The sequence below is a fragment of the Drosophila suzukii genome, chromosome 3, assembly GCF_043229965.1.
Source record: "Drosophila suzukii chromosome 3, CBGP_Dsuzu_IsoJpt1.0, whole genome shotgun sequence".
Taxonomy (NCBI): Eukaryota; Metazoa; Arthropoda; class Insecta; order Diptera; family Drosophilidae; genus Drosophila; species Drosophila suzukii.
Genome location: NC_092082.1, coordinates 63,293,264 through 63,312,947, shown reverse-complemented (window position 1 = coordinate 63,312,947; position 19,684 = coordinate 63,293,264). Strand labels below are relative to the sequence as shown.

Below are 19,684 nucleotides of genomic sequence, written 5' to 3'. Positions count from 1 at the left end.
TTTTCCCTACATATGCATATTGCGACAAGAACTAGGATTCTTTATCAAATGATCAGCCACGTCAACGACGCATTGACGAATGCTATCCTTGAAAAAGAGATTGAAAGATCTTATGCTAGCAAGTTTCATCGCAACGTATTTGAACAGAACCGATCAAATTACCAAATATAAATTGCATGAAAGTACATTTGTATATGTATACAACCATTAAATGAAAAACAACAAAAAGTATTTAATTATTACGCTAAGAAGGTATGTAAAGTTCGCTACATTTATAGGTCGGACAAGGTTTAAGGGAGTGGATGTGGTGCATATAAGTTGGCCGCGGTTCTTGCACATCAAGAAAACACTGACTGATGTGTATTCATGATGTACTGATGTATTCGACCCGAATAAATTTGTTTGGGGGTGACGCGGAAGTCTCTTCGGGAGAAATTTGTATTTATAATCGGCTGCCACAGAAATTATTTAATGATTTTAGTCTCGCTCCCCAATGTAGTACATTAAATTAATTTTGTTAACAGAAGTAGTCAATTAGCACCCACCCCTATATGAATTCGAAATATACGAATATCCCCTTATATGCATCCGTTTAAATTCAGCGCTAAGTGATTTCTGTGTGTATATGATATACAGCTGACCAATTCTTAACGATTCGGTTTTCGGAAACATACGGTTAGATTCATTAAAAAAATATTAATCAAGTTATTGTATATCAAAGTGAAACTAAAAGTAAAGGGGTTAAAATAACACCGTGGGCGTTATAGCCTCTTCCCACAGAGTCTATCGGTGTGAAACGGTTGGGTACTCAGACAAATGTAAAACTGAAATTTTGTTAAAGGTCTTCCATCATATTGTAGCAGTTGACGTGAACAGCAGTTTCTCATCAATCGAAGAAGGATTTCAAGCTGGCAAAACTGTCGTTAAATATATATATATCGGTCCTTTTTTGCCCAGCAAAAGTCTTCTTGACGAGGTAAAAAAAGTCAAAGTGAAAATCCCATATACATTTTTCCACGGGCAAATATTTAAACGGTGAATAAACTGGCCAGACAAAACATTACTCGTAGAATAAGAGTATTTTATATTCTTTGAAGAGTATGTAACAGGTAGAAGGTAGCACTGCCGACCCTATAAAGTTTAAAAATTCTTGGTACAGAGTCAATATAGTCATGTCGTGTAAACGATGTGGTCTCGGGAACTATAAGAGCTAGAGCAGGCTTAAGTCTACAGATTCTGCGATCGGCCCACAAAACGAACACTACTGTGGCGCCCAAAGCTTTGATGCCAGAACTTTAATTATTTTGTAAGTTTAAAATTTAAACATTAAATGCGTTTTTAGTTTTGTTTATCAGTAAATCTACACATTCGAATATTAATCGGTAATTGGGGCTAGTTTGTGAGATCGAAAACAGTCGCTCTGGCGCCCACATTTAAAATCGAAAGAGTTAAAATGTTGCATTTAGATGCTAGTAGTGCCTATGTTTATTTCAGCCCAGTTCCACGCTAACAAATCGCATAAACTTTTAAAGATTTTTTCAGTGCAAAGTTTTAAATATAAAACGGGATACAAGATTTCCCTCTTATCACTGTGGACGGCAGTCCCTGCAGTGAATAAGGGCACCGCGAATGTGCGCGAAAAGAAAAAGGCCCAAAATTGAAAATCTTTTGCGATGCTTCGATCGAAACCACTAATACACCACGGCTGATGATGTTTCCATAACATACTTGTTCTATTTTCAAAAGTTGCGAAATGATGCCTACATCTTTTTGGAAACCCTTTACCGGTTTTCTGAAAACTAATCGACTAAGTTTTTCTGATACTTGCCAAAAACTATGCAACACCAATCTGGTAATCCAAAAATGTATACAAAATGTAATGTAAAAGCTAGACAGACGTGAAACTTATACGTTTTTAAATTAAGATTTTCTTTGTTATTTTTTTTATATTTCAATGCTTTAGAATGTGTTTAGCTGAAAACAAATGTAAACATTATCAGCTGGGTGAAGCCAAAGATTTTGCTAAATTAGGCCATACATTTTTTAATGACAACTGATATTAAACAATAAGACCTCTAGACGAAGCAAGAAACTAGTAACGATCTCACCTTCAAAATACACCACTTCTGACATCAACCTTTATGACAAATAATGGTTATACATAAGATAACATCCTACTTTCAAAAGAGTTTTCATTCGTCTGCAATTTACATTAAATTGGGTTTCTCTATTTGAATATGTACCCATTAGAAATTTTAACTAGAGACCAAGGAGGTTAAATTTATTTGATCCATCTCTTTCTTTAAAGAAAAAAAAACAAAAATCGCCTCCCTTAGCAATAAAAAACAATTTTAGTTTGGTTTAGTTTTTGGAAATACTGTTTTTATTCAACATAAATTTTGTTTAAAAGTAATTTTTCTTGCATTTCGTATTTCATGTAATGTATATAGTACTCGATGTTATATAATAACGCATATGCTATTTTGTATTTGTTTGCTAAATTTGTAGTTATTCATCATACTTGAACAATTTCAATTTACTTGGTAACGGTTAGAAAATGAGCCTGAAGAATACACTATGAACATTGGCGAACATGCAAATACAAGGTTCAAATTAGCTGTAGTTCCTGCGTGTTAGTCGGGTGTATGAACGTGGTGTTGTTTTAGAGCCTGAAATGATGGTGCAGCGGCGAGAGGAATCGGTGGCAGTTCGGCAGCCCCCTAAATTGCGAATCTAATTTCCATTTTTTTTTATTTTCTTTTAAGTATTATATGGTTTTATAGTGTGGAAGCTGAACTTGAGGGTCAACAAATTTAGCTACTTGGGCGGCTTGGCAATACTTCTTCGTCTTGGGTGCGGTGAATTATGGAGAGTAAATGTTGCGTGCTTAATAGTGTGTATTCGTTACTTTCGCTAACTCAACAACAGACATTGATGACTTTCGGGGCTTTTGATGGGCCAGTGGCAGCTGCACACGTGTCCGTTGCCCTCGAAGCAGCGAAATTGGTTTTTTGGGTCCATTTCGGTGTTTCGGCGGGCAACAATGCTGAGTGGCCACGTGCACAGGCTGCCAGCGGCACAGAAAAGGGTGATCCACCGCCGTTGCTCCTTCTAATCGCTGCACTTAATAATTACAAACATAAACGACGTAGACATATAAACTTCAACAAAGACTACAGACGACAGAAATTAATGTACAAAAAACAACGCAAAAAGAGGGCAAAATTGAAAACAAAATTCTTGGACAGGAATGTATGCAAAATTTTAAAGTGTATGTATACAATATAAGCACATTCCTGGACCTACTGCTCAGAAATATGTGCATATGTAAAAAAAACGAACAAACTTTAACAAACTCGTATTATGCTTTCGTATGCTCCTAGGATCGTGTCCTCTAAACTATATAGTAAGTATTGGCATACAAACATATATATCGGAGTATATATATGTGTGTTTAGTGTGGGTATCATATAACTGCTGCATACACAAGGACCGAAATGTTCTTGAGTGTTTCAGTTTCACTATACAAAGACAACGGCAAAAGTATTTTGAAATCGAATATAATCCTAGCTGTTGCCTGACTGCCAAAGGATGATTTTACTTGGGTTCAATATTTAGTGGGTTGGAGCTTCTGTTGTTATAACTTGAACTGTTCCTGCTGGATAGGTGTTGATGCTGGTTCTCTTTCTGATTAGTTATGTTTTGTTTTGCACTTAAAGAATTTAGTCGGTGAATTTACGATTGACGTTACGGCCGAACAGGGCGTTACGAATCTCGGGCACCAGCTGCTGCGAAATGAGCTCTAATCTGGACTCCAGGGTGTTGGGCACCTGCAATAATTTTATTGTTTAGTTAAGAATGCACTTATGTCATGTTATGGGGAGGGAACAAACCTTGATGCGTCCGTTCAGGGCCAGCAGCTCAACACCGCCGCAGGTATCAGCAGATAGGAAGTCTTTCTCGTCGATGAACAGATCAACGTTCTGTTGGATCCCGGCCTTGTACTGCTCCACAGCACTGGGCAGGACATCGCGCACCAGGGGCACATCGACCTCTCGGCAGCGTAGGATCACCTTGGGCTCCATGACCTGGAACAGGCCCTGGACGATTAGCTTGGTCAGCACAGTCTGGTACTCGGTCTGCTTCTGGGTGACCTCGCCGAGACGCTTGCGGGCATCATCCAGCACGCTGCTCACATGGTCCTCGCGCACTTTCAGCACCTGTAACGAGGTTCCAAACGAGTTGAGGTTTTCCAGGTCGAGGGCCACTAGATAAGAGACCCACCTTCAGGCGAGCCTGGTTGAGCATGTTGGAGGACTGGATCTTCTTCTGCAGCTCCACCTGCTTCTCCTTCTTCTCGTAGTACTCCATGATCTTGAGGCGCTGCTGCTGGACGAGGCGTCCCTTCTCGATGTTGAACTCCTCCTCGGCCTTGGCGTCGATCTCCTCGGCTTTTTCATTGGCCTCCTGCTCAATGAACGCCATCATGTGTTTGATCTGAAACAGTCGTTCTGTTTAGTAGTTGCCCCTTTCGTCACATGATAGTTGCATTTCATGGGAAACGTCCCAAAACCCAAAACCCTAGCCTCTATTTATTTTCGTTTAAGTTTTGATAACGTAAGGGGTTCGCTGGTCGTGTGACAGAGAGTGCGAGTGTGGGGGCGCAGGGCTAGTCGTCTCGCTCCAACACATTGGACCATTGCGGGGGCCGTGTCACATGACCAGCACGAATTTTTTACTCACTTTTTACGCAAAGTATTTGGACAATTGCCTTGCTGAGGCCCTAATAACCAATAATTGTGCCGCAATCACAGAATAACTTGAATGTTTTATGCCAATTGGGCGAATGGCAGGCCAATAAGTTTGGGCATAAAAAGTTCACATGACTTGGGGAACATATCGGATCCCATGACTACGCCATCTTTATTGCGGAGACAAGTCCAGGAGGAGTACCTAGTTTTGAGAGTTTCCCTATTCTATCCACTATGTCCAGGCACGACCTTCGCCGCCTTCCCGCTTCCAATTACCTGTTTCTGTACATCAGCATCGCTCAGTGCCATCTTGACTGATTTTTCTCACTTGCACAAACCGAACCGAAAGGAAATTCAAGTGTTTCGAAGAAGTCCACGTACAACCGTGCCTGCAATGGTTACAAATTTAGTTAAACTAATAAATTCAGAGCCGAGTCGAGTTGGAAACTGCGGCCAACACGAGGAAAGTGGAAAACGGTAAGTTACTTTTGCCTTCTGCCCAACGTCTGAAAATTTTCACTGCAAATCGATCATATGATTTCACGGGAAGTGTGACCCTGCGCTTGCATGGGAAAAAATGTGTATTTGTTGGAGCCGTCATACCTTCGATAGACTATGATATCGTTATCGCGTGGTACGGGTTTCACATTCTTAACTCGACTCGATATTACCTACTACTGCACATACCAACTGCTTGATTTAAATGTGATTTAAAGAGATAAATACATTTCATTGAAAATAAGATATTACACAAACAGTTTCTAACAACTAAAGCTAGAGTTTATTTTTATTGAATTCAAAGATTTCAGCAGCTCTTTTTAAATAAATTGATTTAAAATATTTTTTAAAATAATATTTTCTATTCAAAGCTCACATTCAAAATGATTTCACGATTTTTAAATCAGCCCTGAATTAAAGAGTCAAAAAGCAACGTCCCATGTGAACGCATGGTGAGTTTCGCTGTTACAATTTTAAACGTCAGTGTGAAGAGGTTATACTACCTTCCTGAAAGTTCGATGTCGATATTTTTGCCATCCCTGCTTCGTGGTGACTGGTTTTTAATGTACACACGCTAAATAAAAAACACTTTTGTTTTTCGACTGGATTTCGCTGAAAAAGGGCCTTCTATTTGAATTTAACTCCTATTTAATCCTTGTACTGAAGAGCCATGGAGACGCTCCTGGAGCAACAGCGACGCTACCACGAGGAGCGCGAGCGCCTGGTTAAACTGATGGTGGACGAGCATGCTACCAAGAAGCCGGGGGAAAAGGAGCGCATCCACTCGGAGCATCGGCTGAAGTACCTCATGGAACTGCACCACAACGCCACGTCTCAGCTGCGCGACCTCTACGAGGACAAGGACAACGAGCGGAAGGCGGAGATCGCCGCTCTTTCGGGACCTAACGAGTTCAACGAATTCTACGCCCGCCTTAAGCAAATCAAGCAATTCTATAAGTCCCATCCGGCAGAGGTCAGCGTACCGCTGTCCGTAGAGTTCGACGAGATGATCCGGGTGTACAACAATCCGGACGACATGAGCGCCCTGGTTGAGTTCACGGATGAGGAGGGTGGCGGCCGGTATCTGGACCTCAACGAGTGCTACGAGCTCTATCTTAACCTACGGGCGGTTGAAAAGTTGGATTATATCACTTACCTGATGTCCTTTGACCATGTTTTCGACATTCCTCGAGAACGCAAAAACCGCGAGTACCGCAAGTACATAGAGACCCTCAACGATTACCTGCACCACTTCATCCTGCGAATCCAGCCCTTGCTCGATTTAGAGGGGGAGCTGCTGAAGGTAGAGCTGGATTTTCAGCGCCAGTGGCTGCTAGGTACATTCCCGGGCTTCTCGCTCAAGGAGACAGAATCTGCGCTGGCCAACACCGGCGCCCACCTCGACCTCTCCGCCTTCTCCAGCTGGGAGGAGCTGGCATCGTTGGGATTAGATCGTTTGAAATCGGCGTTGGTGGCCCTGGGGCTAAAATGCGGAGGCACCCTGGAGGAGCGCGCACAGCGGCTATTCTCAACAAAGGGAAAGAGCACTTTGGATCCCGCTCTGATGGCCAAGAAGCCCAGCGCAAAGACCGCCAGTGCGCAATCACGGGAGCACGAACGACACAAGGAAATTGCACAACTGGAGGCACTGCTCTACAAGTATGCGGAGCTTCTATCCGAGCAGAGAGCGGCCACCAAGGAGAATGTCCAGAGAAAACAAGCTCGGACCGGCGGTGAGCGGGATGACAGCGATGTGGAGGCCAGCGAGTCGGATAACGATGACGATCCCGATGCCGACGATGTGCCGTATAATCCGAAAAACCTGCCGCTTGGATGGGACGGCAAACCTATCCCTTACTGGCTGTACAAGTTGCACGGCTTGAACATCAGCTACAACTGCGAGATCTGCGGAAACTTCACCTACAAGGGTCCCAAGGCCTTCCAACGCCACTTTGCCGAGTGGCGACACGCGCATGGCATGCGCTGTCTGGGCATCCCGAACACCGCCCATTTCGCTAATGTAACACAGATCGAGGACGCGATCACACTGTGGGAGAAGCTTAAGTCGCAGAAGCAGAGCGAACGCTGGATCGCCGACCAGGAGGAGGAGTTCGAGGACTCGCTGGGCAACGTAGTCAACAGAAAGACGTTCGAGGATCTAAAGCGCCAGGGACTGCTCTAGAGTAGATTTGAGTGACCCTTAAAAACTGGTCAATCGTATGCGGTGCTTAGTAATTTTAAAACTTTATTGGTCCGGCATGATCAAGTTTTTTGACGCAGGCAGCGGAGAAATTTGTTCAAAAGTATAGACCTTTATTATTCTAAAATTACCATACGATTTATAACTAGCGACCAAGGTAGTCTATGTAATTTAAAGTAAACACCACTTCTTGTAATATTTGTATTTTTATTTACATAACAATTATATATGTGGTAGAGTACATTAGTTAAGAATGAGTGCCTCCATTTTCAATCCCACAGTCTCCACCATAGCCAACGGTAACAGGGAAACAGTTTCGGATGGCGACTGCATTTCATGATTCTGCGCTTGGAGCCAAGGGAACTCCTGGTACTGAGATTCGTGGCTGAGGCGAATAAACGCCTCCTGCGTCGTGTGCAGGTGGATTTTAAACTGGCAGCTTCCTGCAGGAAATTTGCGGACTTGATTCATCCGTTCGGATATTTGGTAGATGGCCGAGCGCATTTTCTGCTCGAACTCCATTAAATGATCATCCGCCAATTGGCCATCCCCCCGGGGAACAGTTAACATTTTGTAGCTCTCCAACTGCTCACTTTCTTTCCGATACACTATCAGCTCCAGGCACTGCAGCTCCCTGCGACGGAAAAGTTCCTGAGCGGATCGTAAAACGCCGGTGAGGTAGTTATTGAGTGGCGGGAAGATTGAGACAAAGACCGGTGTATTGTACATTCGCTTCTTTTTAAATATGTGCGCGGGGTATATACCCCGCACATACAGAATGTGATTAACCAGCACCTCTATCGCCTCCACAATGATGTCGGCCTCATTCTCGTCCTGCATTTCGACAGCTGGCGCAATAAAATTGTACAGTATAGATTCTTTTCCCTATTTTTATTATTTAAATGCCTATCAGCGCCTGTCGGCGTTAGTGAGGGTCTACTTTAGCAGCGACCAAGAAAATAAGACGATATGAGAGCGGCACTATCGACTGCTAGCACTCATAGAGATGGACAATGTCCGCATTCACCAGAAAATTATAAAATATTTAGTGACCAATTTCAATAAACTTGCAATCATTGGGCACATTTACTTTTTCATCATTATCTTCTTGCGCCCTATGCCAGGGTTTTGAACCATTCTTTCTGTAATGTGGCCTCTTCACCCTTCAGAAAATTGATTTCTTCCATACAAATCAATAAATAAACCAGCTGATCGGTCTGCGAGAAGAAAGTAAAACCAGGAAACAAAAGAAGAGAAAGAGAATACGGATTTCTCACTTTAAAATATTGATAACAATGCCATTTATTTACTTTAAATTTGTATTTAACAGGTGGAATGTTTTCCCCAGCAATGTAAACTTTCGTTTTTATTAAGGTGTCTTTAATCGCACAACGATCAAAAAATTCCCTTTAACTTCGGTCAAAATGCATCTCCTTCTCAAAAATATATCCAAGATAAAACCAGATAAATAGGTGAACAAATGCTAAATAAGAAAAAGATTTTTGTACAATACTTCTCTTTTTGCTGAAGCGTATTTAATTTTTGTCAAATCTTTCTAGCCAATAATAAATAATAATACAAAATAAAAAAATCTTTGTTTTTCTATGTGGTCGTTGTTATTCAACAATGTGTAATTCAAAAATGATTTAATTATTTTAAATAATCATTTGCAATTGTATTTGCAAGTATGTAAAAGCATTAATGAATATATTTTTGTCCAATGCAAAATAGTAATGGCAATACAATTTTTAATACTGGTAGTCTTAATAATTTAGGGGTTGTCAAATTTTTCGAATTTTCCGAAAACAATTGAAAAAAAAATTTCAAAATACATATATGTATATATCCATATATTTAACACAACAGTTGACTGGACCGGGGGGTTTATTTCTCAGTAATGCATCATACATAAGTTTCACTGATAAATCATTGATTAATTCTCATTCAAATGACTGATGAACTTGAAACCGTTTATCACTGAATAATTCATCAATCCTGTATGAAATCAAAAAATTATCAGAGTTCATCGATGATTCATCAATACTTTTTATTGGGCATTCATTGAACTGTCGTATAAGAGAGTCGGTTTTGCTATAAGTGTCGACTGGGAGCATAGGCTTGGCCGAAATCCCCAAAATCATTAGACTTTTGTTGAATTGCCTAACTGTAGTTATGTTTATTTAGTACAAACAAACCACCCGTTTTCCTTATTGAAACCGCACAAACGATTATAACAAAAAGCAGAACTGCGACTATCGGCCTCAGCCAAGCATCGACAGCGGCAACAAACTATCGAAAGCGTTTGCAAGCATTCTCCCACCTCTAGCTGAAAAAATGGCTGAAATCCAAGTGTGTGTGTGAAGGAAACTGTGTGAGAAAAATTTGCGTTTGCTACCAATTTGGAAATATCGGCGTTGCGGGAACAAAATCGGAACCCATTGTCCACTGGCCACCGCAGCTGCCACTCGCACGATTCCCCAAGGAGGAGGCGAGGGAGCGAACGTCTGGCGGAGCGCCCGAAAATTGGCAATTGATGCCACTCTCGGAAATCGGCACTCGGCACTCTGCACTCTCCACTCACAGCGGCCTGCAATTACAGACAAGCCAGGCCGAAAAGCGACCTCTTAGTTCTCCGGCTGGTTATCCTACCGAAAATGTGGCTAGCAGGCCAAGAGCAGGAACTACAAGAAGCCTATAACTAGATGAGAATTCAGCGAAGAGCACTCCCTATATGTAATATATATGTAATACACACGCGCCTGCCCCGCCGACAGTGTACATACATCAATATATCGGCTTGCTACACACATACGCAGTTGCATCAGCATGTCCGACCGTGATTCTGATTCCGAATCCGACGCTGCTCCGCCCGTGAGTCATCAGCGGGGGCAGCGGAACCGGCGCATCATAATGCGGATCGAGTTCAAGGACTCGGAGGACACGGCCTCGGATCCCGACGCGGACGACCGTCCGTCCTGCTCCAAGGCCACTCGGCTGCGTCGCAACGCCCGCCGTCAGGAGGTGGATTCCGACTCGGACGCGGTGATACGCAAGTCCACGCGCAAGCTGCGCAACCGCCACGGGCCGCGGAGTGACTGCTCTTCTAGTGGCAGTGAGGTAAGGCATTGCCCCTAAGTTTACCACCAACCCAACTGCAGTTCTTCCGCCATTACCTTTCAATGTTCCATATACTTCATTCCAGATCAATCAACGGCCCGCCCGCACTAGCAAGCGTAAGAAGGTAGAGTCCTACGACGAAGAGGACCAAGACCAAACGCCAAGCGCGTCTGGTCGATTGCAGCCCACGCCCGAAGAGCCCGATCCCGGCTTCAGTTCCGACAGCAGCAGTAACGATCTGCTGGAGAAGTGTCCAATTTGCCTGCTCACTTTCCGGCAGCAGGAGATCGGCACGCCTGCCACCTGCGAGCACATCTTCTGCGCGGCCTGTATCGACGCCTGGTCCCGAAATGTCCAGACCTGTCCCATTGATCGCATTGCTTTCGACCGGATTGTGGTTCGGGACTCGTACGCCAGCCGCCAGGTGGTTAGAGAAGTGCGTGTGGACCTGAGTAAATCCAAGACCGAGCTGGCACTGGACGAGGAGGCAGAAAGCGCGGCGGCTTCCGAAGAGGAGCTCACCAACTGCGAGATCTGTGAAAGTCCGGAGCGGGAGGATGTAATGCTGCTGTGCGATAGCTGCAATCAGGGATACCACATGGACTGTCTGGACCCGCCGTTGGATGAGATTCCCGCTGGCTCCTGGTACTGTGACAATTGCATTGACTCCGAGGGTGAGGATCCTGATGAGCAGCTGGAGCTGGCCGACGACTTGAGTCAGTTGTACGAGGACATTAGAGGAATGGGCTTGCCCGAGACTCGGCTCAGGGTGCGAGAGGTGCAGCAGCCTCCAAGAATCCTGCGCACCCGCCAAAACGAGCGTATTCGGGCGGCTGTACTGCGACGAACTCGCTCCGTCGTAGCCTCAGCTGAAAATTCCACTTCGACCCAAACTCGTACCCGCACTACCACCACTACCACAACCACGACAACAACGACTCGACGCACAACCACTAGCACCAAGAAACGGCCCGTTAAACGTCGCCGTCGGAGGAGGACTCGCCATCGAACCTATGTGGTCGAGTATGACCTGAACAACTTTGACGAAAAGTTTGCCCTGAAGACAAGTAAGAAGGTGATACGGCGACGTCGGCGACGCCGTCGCCGTGTGGTCGCCCCTTCCTCTAGTGAGGGACCTGGGCGTCGTCTCACCGCTAGCAAGCGCTTGGCGGAGCAGTTGGGAGTAAAATCAGACGGAGTCCAGCACTCTCATCTAAGCGGCGGAACTGCCTCTAGCTTCTCCCTCTTCGGGAACGCCAACGACCTCGAATATTTCTCGGACAGTGAGCCAGATGTTGGCGTCAGTGGCACTTCTGCTGGGCTCGGATCAACTGCTGTGCAAACTTCGGTCCGCATTGCTAGCATTGGAGCACCGCGTATCCGTAAAGCCCTGCTCCAAGGCAAGGCACGCATTGCAGCCACACCTTCAACACCAGCTCCAGCTTCAGCAGGAGACATATTGTCCACCATTTTGGATTTGCAGGACCGTTGGCACGACGCTTCGCGCAACTTGGGGGATGTGCGTATAAGGGCGGATGGTACCCTTAATCTCCCCCAGAGACCTGTGGTCGCACCGACACCAACACCAGCTCTGACAACGGCTACTTCTAAGCCCGAAGAGCATCTAACGGCTACTTCTAAGCCCGAAGAGCATCTAACACACGCGCCGCTTTACCAACGCGGAGGTGGAGCACCCAACTATAACAGAGGTGGAGGAGCTGGTTCAGGCGACAACTACAACAACCGTTACAGCGGCAATAACAGTTACAGGGGAGGTGGAGGAGGCGGAACGTCTAGCGGTGGCGGAGGAGCGTCTGGCAGTGGCGGAGGAGCTTCCTCGCGTCAATCGACTGGTGGCGGAGATGGCCAAGGAGTCGGCGGTTTCAGTAACCAGAACTTTAGCAGCCCCAGCCCAAACAATAACAGCAACACAAATGTTTCAAGCTTTACTCCCTTCCATTTACGCTTTAACACGCCCAACCGGCAGCAGCAACAACGCCATCAAAACGTGCCCAATGCCAACCAACCCACGCCACCTTTTCGTGGAAGTGCACCGCCTCCAGACTCAGTGGCAACACCATCGAACAATTTCCCAGGACGACCTCCGATGTTCGCTCCGCCTGTAAATCATCATACGGCACCAGTGATGGGTATGCCAGTGGTGCTCTCAATACCACCTCCACCCATGCCTCCCGCCAGCCTACCTTGGAACAGTCCAATTTTTAAAATGAACACACTACAGCAGCAGTCACCGTTGAAAACCAACGATCGAAACGCAGACGACGATGTCGACAATTGTCCAAACTTCTCAATTTACTCGCAGGAGTCGCAGGCGGTGGCAAATGCCTCTGCAATGGCGTCGGGAGTTTCACAAGGACCAGCTGATGTGTCTGATAAGGTATGATATGGTTTTACAAATTCAACAACTGAGTCTTAGTTACTGAGTCTTAGTTACTCATACATATTGTAAGGGCCATGTGGAAAAGTGAAACGTGTGTAATAATTAAAGGTAGAAGCTATAAACATCATTAGGTAACGAATTTTGTTTACAGTATTTTCTCTCTTCAAATGGAAAACGTATACCATCGATAGCCGCGAGAGGAAAGACTTTCGTATGCAGAATTGTTCGTAACCCTTCCAGATCATTTTCGTCCGGTGATAGAGTGGACAAAGTATTTTATGAAGAAGGGCAGTTCATACCGCCGGGTATCTAGCAATCGGAGCACTTGAGTATAGCGGTGTACATATCTTCTTTTACTTGTTGGTTTCTTAGACAAAAAACCAAACATATTTTTATAAATATTAAGTCTTATGAATTGCAGTTTCTGTAAAGTAAATCGTAACCGAAGTCTATAGTTTCATAACCTTTTCTTACAACTTTTTGGGCTCCTGTCATTAAAGTCTAACGAATTTAAATGGATTTTGGCAAAGTTTAAAAGTAAGCAAGTCTTTTATAGCTTAAGAAGAAAAGAACAAATACATTATATATATATGTAAGTCACTATTGTTAGTTACTCAGACTGATATTTCCTTGTATTCTACTAACTGATATATTTTGTTTCTTTGTTATCTCTTCAACTCTGTTAATCGTTTCAACTTGGACAGGATGATGACGATATGAATGAAGATTTAGTACAATTAGATGATGATGAAGAGGATAATGAAATACCGTTACCCTTGGGACCAGAGCCCGAACCCGTGCCCGAAAAAGTCAACGATGATCTGTACCAGCCAGAGAATCCAACCGATGAGCCGGATGAGCAGGAAATAGACGACAAGTCCTGCGATGGAGTACCAATGGATGAATCTGATATCTCCGATCAAGAGCCCAGCAGCTCCAAATTGGGCGCTGCTCCTTCGCAGGAGCCAGAAGAAGAAGAGGTTAGGACGCGCCTCACTCCCAGCCCTGTGGTTAAAGAGGGTCGAGTTACGGACAGAGACCGGGCCAAGGGCGTGCTAGAGCTATATGATGACAGCGACTGGGAAGAGTTGGACATTGACAAACCGAAGGAATTTGAAAAGGCGCTGGGTACGGAAATTGAGACACAAGCCAGCCCTAAGCCGGCGAAATCGAAGAAGCCAGCATCTAATAAGGAAGGAGATGCTGAGAAGGACGACAACGCAAGCGGTAGTGAGCACGAGCAGGATCGGTCATACACGCCCTGTCTTGACGAGAAAAGTATGGCGGAGGGGGAGGAGGAGGCGGCGACGGCGACGGCTGGAGTAGATCATCAGAATGATGCCAGTACCAGTCCTAAGACTCCCTCCTCTAAGACTTCCCAAGACGAAGATGAGCCAGAGCAGGCAATCGGTACAGACATTGTGTCAGACGACGACTTAAATAACGAGAACGGGTCGCAGAGACGCAGTCGAAGCCGTGGGACGAGCAACGAGGGAAAGTCCAAGTCGAAGTCGCGTTCAAAACGCAACAAGGGTGACACTTTTAAGAAAATAGGGAAGCGACAGAAGGGTCGTAATTACCGTGGGGACAAGCCGGAGCCAGAAAGGAGCTCTCGATCGAGTTCTAGAAGTCGCACTCCAAAGATGCGTTCCAAGAGCCCGAGGGCGACCAAGAGCGTCAGTCGTAGTAAAAGTAAGAGCAGAAGTCGTTCTCCCAGCCGCAATAGAAACAGGCGTCGCCGTAGCAGCCGTTCCAAGTCCCACTCCCGTTCTCATTCAAGGTCACGGTCGCGTTCCAACTCATTTAACCGCCAGAGATTTGCCTTCCGAGGACGGGACTTCCAGCGTGGCTTCGTGCGTGGTCGCGGAGGCCTGCGTTTTAACTACCGCAACCAACAGTTCCACAACAGGCCATTTCAGCATTACGGCCACAATTACCACCATAACCAAAACTACAACCACCAGCACCAGCACCAGCACCAGCACCATCAGCAACATAATTACTTCCACTATAACCAGCATGGCCAGCACCACCAGTTCTTTCAGCGTCCCAAACGAAGAGAACTACCTCGTTATGATGTTCGGAATGTTGTGGGTGCTTCGAGACACAATGCCAAGGATCGCTATGGACGTGACGCAATGCGGTCGGGCAGAAGTCGTTCGGGAAGACGCAACTCGCGCAGTTTCTCGCGAAGCGGTTCGCGTGAATCAAGGGGATCCCTGCGCTCCCGTTCTGGTTCTCCCAAACGGCTACGCAGCTTTAGCATCTCACCCACCCCACCGCCAGGAACTTCACCATCCCCCCATAAACAAGGGCGACGAAAGTCACCGGGCAGACGGTATGCCCGCTCGCCCTCGCAGCTTCCGCCTCCTGCACCCGAAAGGGCGCATAGTCCAGTCTCTGGGCACTCCAGAGGATCCCGCTCACCCACTCCCAATCGCATTAACGGGGGAGGGAATAGATCTCCCCTTTACCTTGGTTCGCCACGTTATACCCCACGCTTGAGTCGAAGCAGAAGTCGTTCAAAGAGTCCCAAAGATCCGCCCAAAAAGAAGAAAAAGAAGTCCGATAAAAAGAAAAAGAACAAAAAGAGGACGGGCAGCGGCAGTCCGACTACTGCTGCGCGGATGCGACGCATCTCTCGGCAACGTGACCCTTTCGAGGATGCTGACGACTTCCTAGCACCGCAGAGAAAACGAAAGAAGGCAACTGGGCAGTGGTCCCCGTCTCCATCACCCGGTCGCTGCGATTTCCTGCATGACAGTGCCTGCCAGGACAAGAATCCGTCTTGGACGCCGCCACTTGGTTCGCCCAAAGGTCCAGGTGGCCATTATGATAACGATGGTGCATTGACGCCCAAGAAGGCGAAGCGCAAGCGAGACAAGAGCAAAAAGAAGAAAAAACAGCATCCGATGGAGAAGCAACGCAAGGAGAAGAAGCGTAAGCGTCGTACCCAAACGCCAGAGCCCTTGCCATCGAAGGAGGTATTTGCCTCAGGCAACAATATTCTGGTGAGCGTGAGCTTCAACAAAGAGTCGACCACCAACAATGCGATCTCCACACTGGGCTCCCAGCAGCAGTCCATAGTCACAATGGCGTCCAGCAGGGAGGATCTATTAAGCAACCGCTTGGGCTCCATCGACCACCTAGCTAACAGCAACCTTAGCAGTGCTGTGGGAGCAATCAAGAAGGGCAAGCGGGAAAAGCTCCGCAAGCGTAAGAAGCTGGAGGCTAAGCCGGTCGCCATCATAGATCTGGAGCGCTCGCCGTTCCAAGTTCATCAGGAGCCGGCAGATGTTATTGTGCTCACTGACAGTGAGGATGCGACAGACCAACTCTCGACGAGAAGGGAGAGGGAGCGGGACAGGGATCACGATATGATGAGGGAAAACGGACAAAGAGAAAAAACCCCGCAGGTCGGTTCCTTGGACACAATCATGGAGGCCTCGTATGAGAACATGACGCAGTCAACAGGACCCAAGACGCCACCCGAGCCGCCTCTTGTCAAGTTCAACCTGCCTTCCAAAAAAATGCAACACAAGGCCCGCAACAATCCGCTTCACGAAGACGCTGATGACATTAACTCTGCAGACGAGCTGGAAGCAGCCTGTTCCATGGCTCCCGAGGAGCAGACGCCTCAGCACGGTCATGGCAGCCATGATGGCGGCCAGAAGATCGGGCCGAACACACCTCCAGAGTCGGGACCATGCTCGCCAGATGCCTACGATCCGTTTGAGCCGACCAAGTCGCCCTCCCTTTCGCCACGATCGCCGACACCAACATTGAGCCAAAGCCTGGATCAGCAAGCAGCTAGCATGCCGGCGAGTAGTGCAATTGGATCGGGATCTGGTGACAAGGGGGACAACGATGGCGCCCATGCAACCGTGTCCAATGCCAGCACCAGCACTCAGACCCAGACGAGCGTCCTTAATCCGGTTGAATTGGTAATGGCGCTAGTGAAGCCTAACCAGAGCGGCATCATCCAGCAGGAAAGTGAGGTGAGCTCCGCTCAGTATATTAGCAGCAGCTCCGTCAGCCTTGCTTTGGGCATTGGATCCAGCACGGGTGGAGGCCTTGGAGGTTCCGGCGGAGGTGATAGTCATGACAAGGCATCCGATGGCAAATCCATTACCGTTCTCTCTAACGTGCTGCTTACAAGCAGCAGCGTGGTGTCCAGCTCGCAGCACATACCTTCTATTTCTAGTCCCACGCCGCCTTCCAAGAAGCTCACTCCGTTGCCTAAGGCAGGGAGTGTGGCCAGCAGCAGCAGTGGCGTTGGCAACATGCCCACTACGAGTGGTGGAGTAGGTGGCCTGCGGAACGGTAGCGGCATCGGGAATGCCGGAGGATCAGGCCACGCTCTAGACGACTCTTTCAGCATGGATATCGAGAGCCCCTACTCGCCTGGTTCTGCGGATTACGAGGATCTGTTCGAGCCACCCATCTTAACGGAGGGCAACAGGCGAGGAAAGGGTGGAGCGTCTGGAGGCAAGGTAGAAATTTTCGATAACCTATTTGGAAGCAGTTCCCCCGTAGGCAACACCCGGATGTCATCGCGATACAACACAGCGGCGGGCAAGAAATCGCATCGCAGCAAAGGCGACCGCAAATCAAAATTAAAAGGTATATACTGCGTTCCAGTTTACTTACATTGATATTGTTGTTCGCTAATCGTATTGTACAAAAAGTAAACTTGTGCAATTTTTTAAAATTTCTATATTAATTTGTTGGATTTTAGGTGGACGAAATCCTGATATGTATGACGATGTGCCAAATTCGGCAACGGATCTACAAAATAAGGACAGAGTGAGTCAATTTCAAACACACATGGTAAAACACAAAAAATATGTATTTTTTATTTGTTCCTCAGCTTTTACGCAAGTTAAATCGACAGGAACGTGTAGTTGAGGAGGTAAAATTAGTGTTAAAGCCGTACTTTAACAAGAAAGCGATTACTAAGGATGACTACAAGGACATCATGCGGAGAGCTGTGCCCAAGGTAAGTGCAATAACTTATTAACCTATATACTGGTGAGAGGTCCGTTGGTTGGAACACATTTTGTTATTACTTAAAAAGGCTTAATGTTTTAGCTGTAAGAAAGAAACCAAAAAATAAAAAGCTGATACCTTTTCCTAAATATGTATATAAGTGTACTTTTATACATCTACCTTGTACTCCAACTATCGCCGATCTTAAACTAGTTTATTATTGAACTATGACCAATAAGAATTGTGTTTAAAATCAATACCAATCACGTTATTTCTTTCTAATAGATCTGCCACAGTCGGTCTGGTGAAATTAATCCACACAAGATTAAAAACCTTATAGACGCCTATGTAAGGAAATTTCGAGCTAAGCACAAGAAGTTAAGCCTCCTTAATACAGGACAAGTTAGTAGTGCGGTTAAATGTGCCGCCTACTTAAAAAAACTTTAAGCGAGCAAGCGATGGCATATGACCTGGCAGTAAGTCCCATAAACCCTGGGTTCGACAATAATAAAATGTTTTCTATTTGCAGCATTGGGTAGAAAAATCTAAAGAATATTGCGGTCGCATGCATTCCTACAATCTACCATCAATTGAAACCAACATAATTTACCAGCCACCATCTCTAAGGGAAAACAAAAGGAAAACTCATAAACTGTCATTAACTATTGGAATTTAGTTTTTAAGTCAATTTTAGGTCACTTTACGAATGATTTTAGACCTTAAGAAAAAAACACAGATGTGAAGATTTTTAAGTAATAAGCAGAAGCAAGTTTGCCACCTAATTTTTGGTTACCCAAAGCACTACAAAAACAATTTATTTATATCAATACTAGTTCATTAGATTGTTTATTTCTACGACACCTGTAATGATAATATTATAACTGTTTTGCATGAGCATTAACCAATTGTAAGTAGTTAAGTGAAGGCAAAACAAAATTGTATTTTACCTCTGATAATTTAAATATTTAAATTAAAACCCATCTGGAAACATTTATTGATAGCCTCAATACATGGGCTTGCATTGAATAAGGCATAGAAAATTCCTGTAAATGTCGTTCATGCAGTCGAGTATTTTTATTGAACGAAGATTGTTACCAAACAATTGTAATTATGTATTCATATGAACAACTGCGTGGCCAGTTATGCAGTTCATCTATTAGGCACTTGGTTTTGCATAGTCTGTCAGTCATAACTTTTGAATAAAGAGTAAGAGTGTATGCATTGCACACAACACAATTGATAACAGTATATATAAATATACAAATTGTGCTAAATCGTTTTGTAAATATCATATAAATAAAAATAAAAGCGATTAAATACTAATCCAATTATGTTGTCTCAATTGGTCTTATCCCTTATCTCATCAACTCATTTGATTCACTCCCTATTATTGAAAATTTGAATTTTAAAAAGCAGGAACCGTATAAAAGTTTTGTTATGTTGATTTTAAATGGCCTACTGGGAATTTTATTTATTTTTTAACCGATTAGGCTGAATTTTATACAACTTGTAGTTAAGCGTAAATGTAGTACTATTTGGTCTCCGAATTGCCCGATTGTTTAAAACTTTGCGGACAAGAGTTAAAATTACGTTAATTTTGACTTTTTTAAAATAAGATCCTATGTTATTTACGGTCCCTGCTAAAAACAGAACCTTATTTTCGATTCGCTTGATTTTGTTTTTCAATCATCCCAAACTCTTAGCATATGGTTAGAAATTAAAACAAGC

At 45.1% G+C, this 19,684-nt stretch overlaps 4 protein-coding genes across 5 annotated transcripts; 2 read left to right on the top strand and 2 right to left on the bottom strand.

The window, feature by feature from the left end:
• Positions 1–2,459: 2,459 nt before the first annotated feature.
• Positions 2,460–5,346, bottom strand: Vha26 (V-type proton ATPase subunit Vha26). The gene is made up of 5 exons (XM_017070301.4): positions 5,238–5,346; positions 5,028–5,140; positions 4,285–4,497; positions 3,894–4,220; positions 2,460–3,830 (listed from the first exon to the last, which is right to left on the bottom strand). The coding sequence occupies exons 2-5, from the start codon at positions 5,058–5,060 to the stop codon at positions 3,723–3,725; spliced, it is 681 nt and encodes a 226-aa protein (XP_016925790.1). The 5' UTR covers positions 5,061–5,140; positions 5,238–5,346; the 3' UTR covers positions 2,460–3,722.
• A 439-nt stretch (positions 5,347–5,785) lies between these two features.
• Positions 5,786–7,645, top strand: noi (splicing factor 3a subunit 3 noi). Its single transcript, XM_017082908.4, has one exon. The coding sequence runs from the start codon at positions 5,920–5,922 to the stop codon at positions 7,429–7,431; it is 1,512 nt and encodes a 503-aa protein (XP_016938397.1). The 5' UTR covers positions 5,786–5,919; the 3' UTR covers positions 7,432–7,645.
• On the bottom strand, positions 7,637–8,413 carry PolZ2 (DNA polymerase zeta subunit 2). Its single transcript, XM_017082911.4, has one exon. The coding sequence runs from the start codon at positions 8,287–8,289 to the stop codon at positions 7,693–7,695; it is 597 nt and encodes a 198-aa protein (XP_016938400.4). The 5' UTR covers positions 8,290–8,413; the 3' UTR covers positions 7,637–7,692.
• Positions 8,414–9,770: 1,357 nt separating this feature from the next.
• Positions 9,771–19,284, top strand: LOC108016270 (PHD and RING finger domain-containing protein 1). Of its 2 annotated transcripts, XM_017082895.4 has the most exons (7): positions 9,778–10,566; positions 10,652–12,964; positions 13,672–17,590; positions 17,706–17,773; positions 17,838–17,966; positions 18,242–18,432; positions 18,486–19,284. In XM_017082895.4, the coding sequence occupies exons 1-6, from the start codon at positions 10,276–10,278 to the stop codon at positions 18,401–18,403; spliced, it is 6,882 nt and encodes a 2,293-aa protein (XP_016938384.2). In that variant the 5' UTR covers positions 9,778–10,275; the 3' UTR covers positions 18,404–18,432; positions 18,486–19,284. The 2 variants fall into 2 exon arrangements, with proteins under 2 accessions (XP_065721872.2, XP_016938384.2); XM_065865800.2 differs by lacking the exons at positions 13,672–17,590; positions 17,706–17,773; positions 17,838–17,966; positions 18,242–18,432; positions 18,486–19,284 and adding an exon at positions 13,119–13,295 and having other exon boundaries at positions 9,771–10,566.
• Positions 19,285–19,684: the final 400 nt, after the last annotated feature.

Bases quoted from the DNA above. Each gene is read 5' to 3' on its own strand.
- Vha26 (XM_017070301.4), bottom strand. From the start codon at position 5,060: ATGGCACTGAGCGATGCTGATGTACAGAAACAG. The intron at 4,498-5,027 runs GTAATTGGAAGC...CGACTGTTTCAG, and splicing joins ATGCTGATGTACAGAAACAG to ATCAAACACATGATGGCGTT. The intron at 3,831-3,893 runs GTTTGTTCCCTC...AAATTATTGCAG, and splicing joins CCCTGAACGGACGCATCAAG to GTGCCCAACACCCTGGAGTC.
- noi (XM_017082908.4), top strand. From the start codon at position 5,920: ATGGAGACGCTCCTGGAGCAACAGCGACGCTACCACGAGGAGCGCGAG.
- PolZ2 (XM_017082911.4), bottom strand. From the start codon at position 8,289: ATGCAGGACGAGAATGAGGCCGACATCATTGTGGAGGCGATAGAGGTG.
- LOC108016270 (XM_017082895.4), top strand. From the start codon at position 10,276: ATGTCCGACCGTGATTCTGATTCCGAATCCGACGCTGCTCCGCCCGTG. The intron at 12,965-13,671 runs GTATGATATGGT...CAACTTGGACAG, and splicing joins CAGCTGATGTGTCTGATAAG to GATGATGACGATATGAATGA. The intron at 17,591-17,705 runs GTATATACTGCG...GTTGGATTTTAG, and splicing joins CCGCAAATCAAAATTAAAAG to GTGGACGAAATCCTGATATG.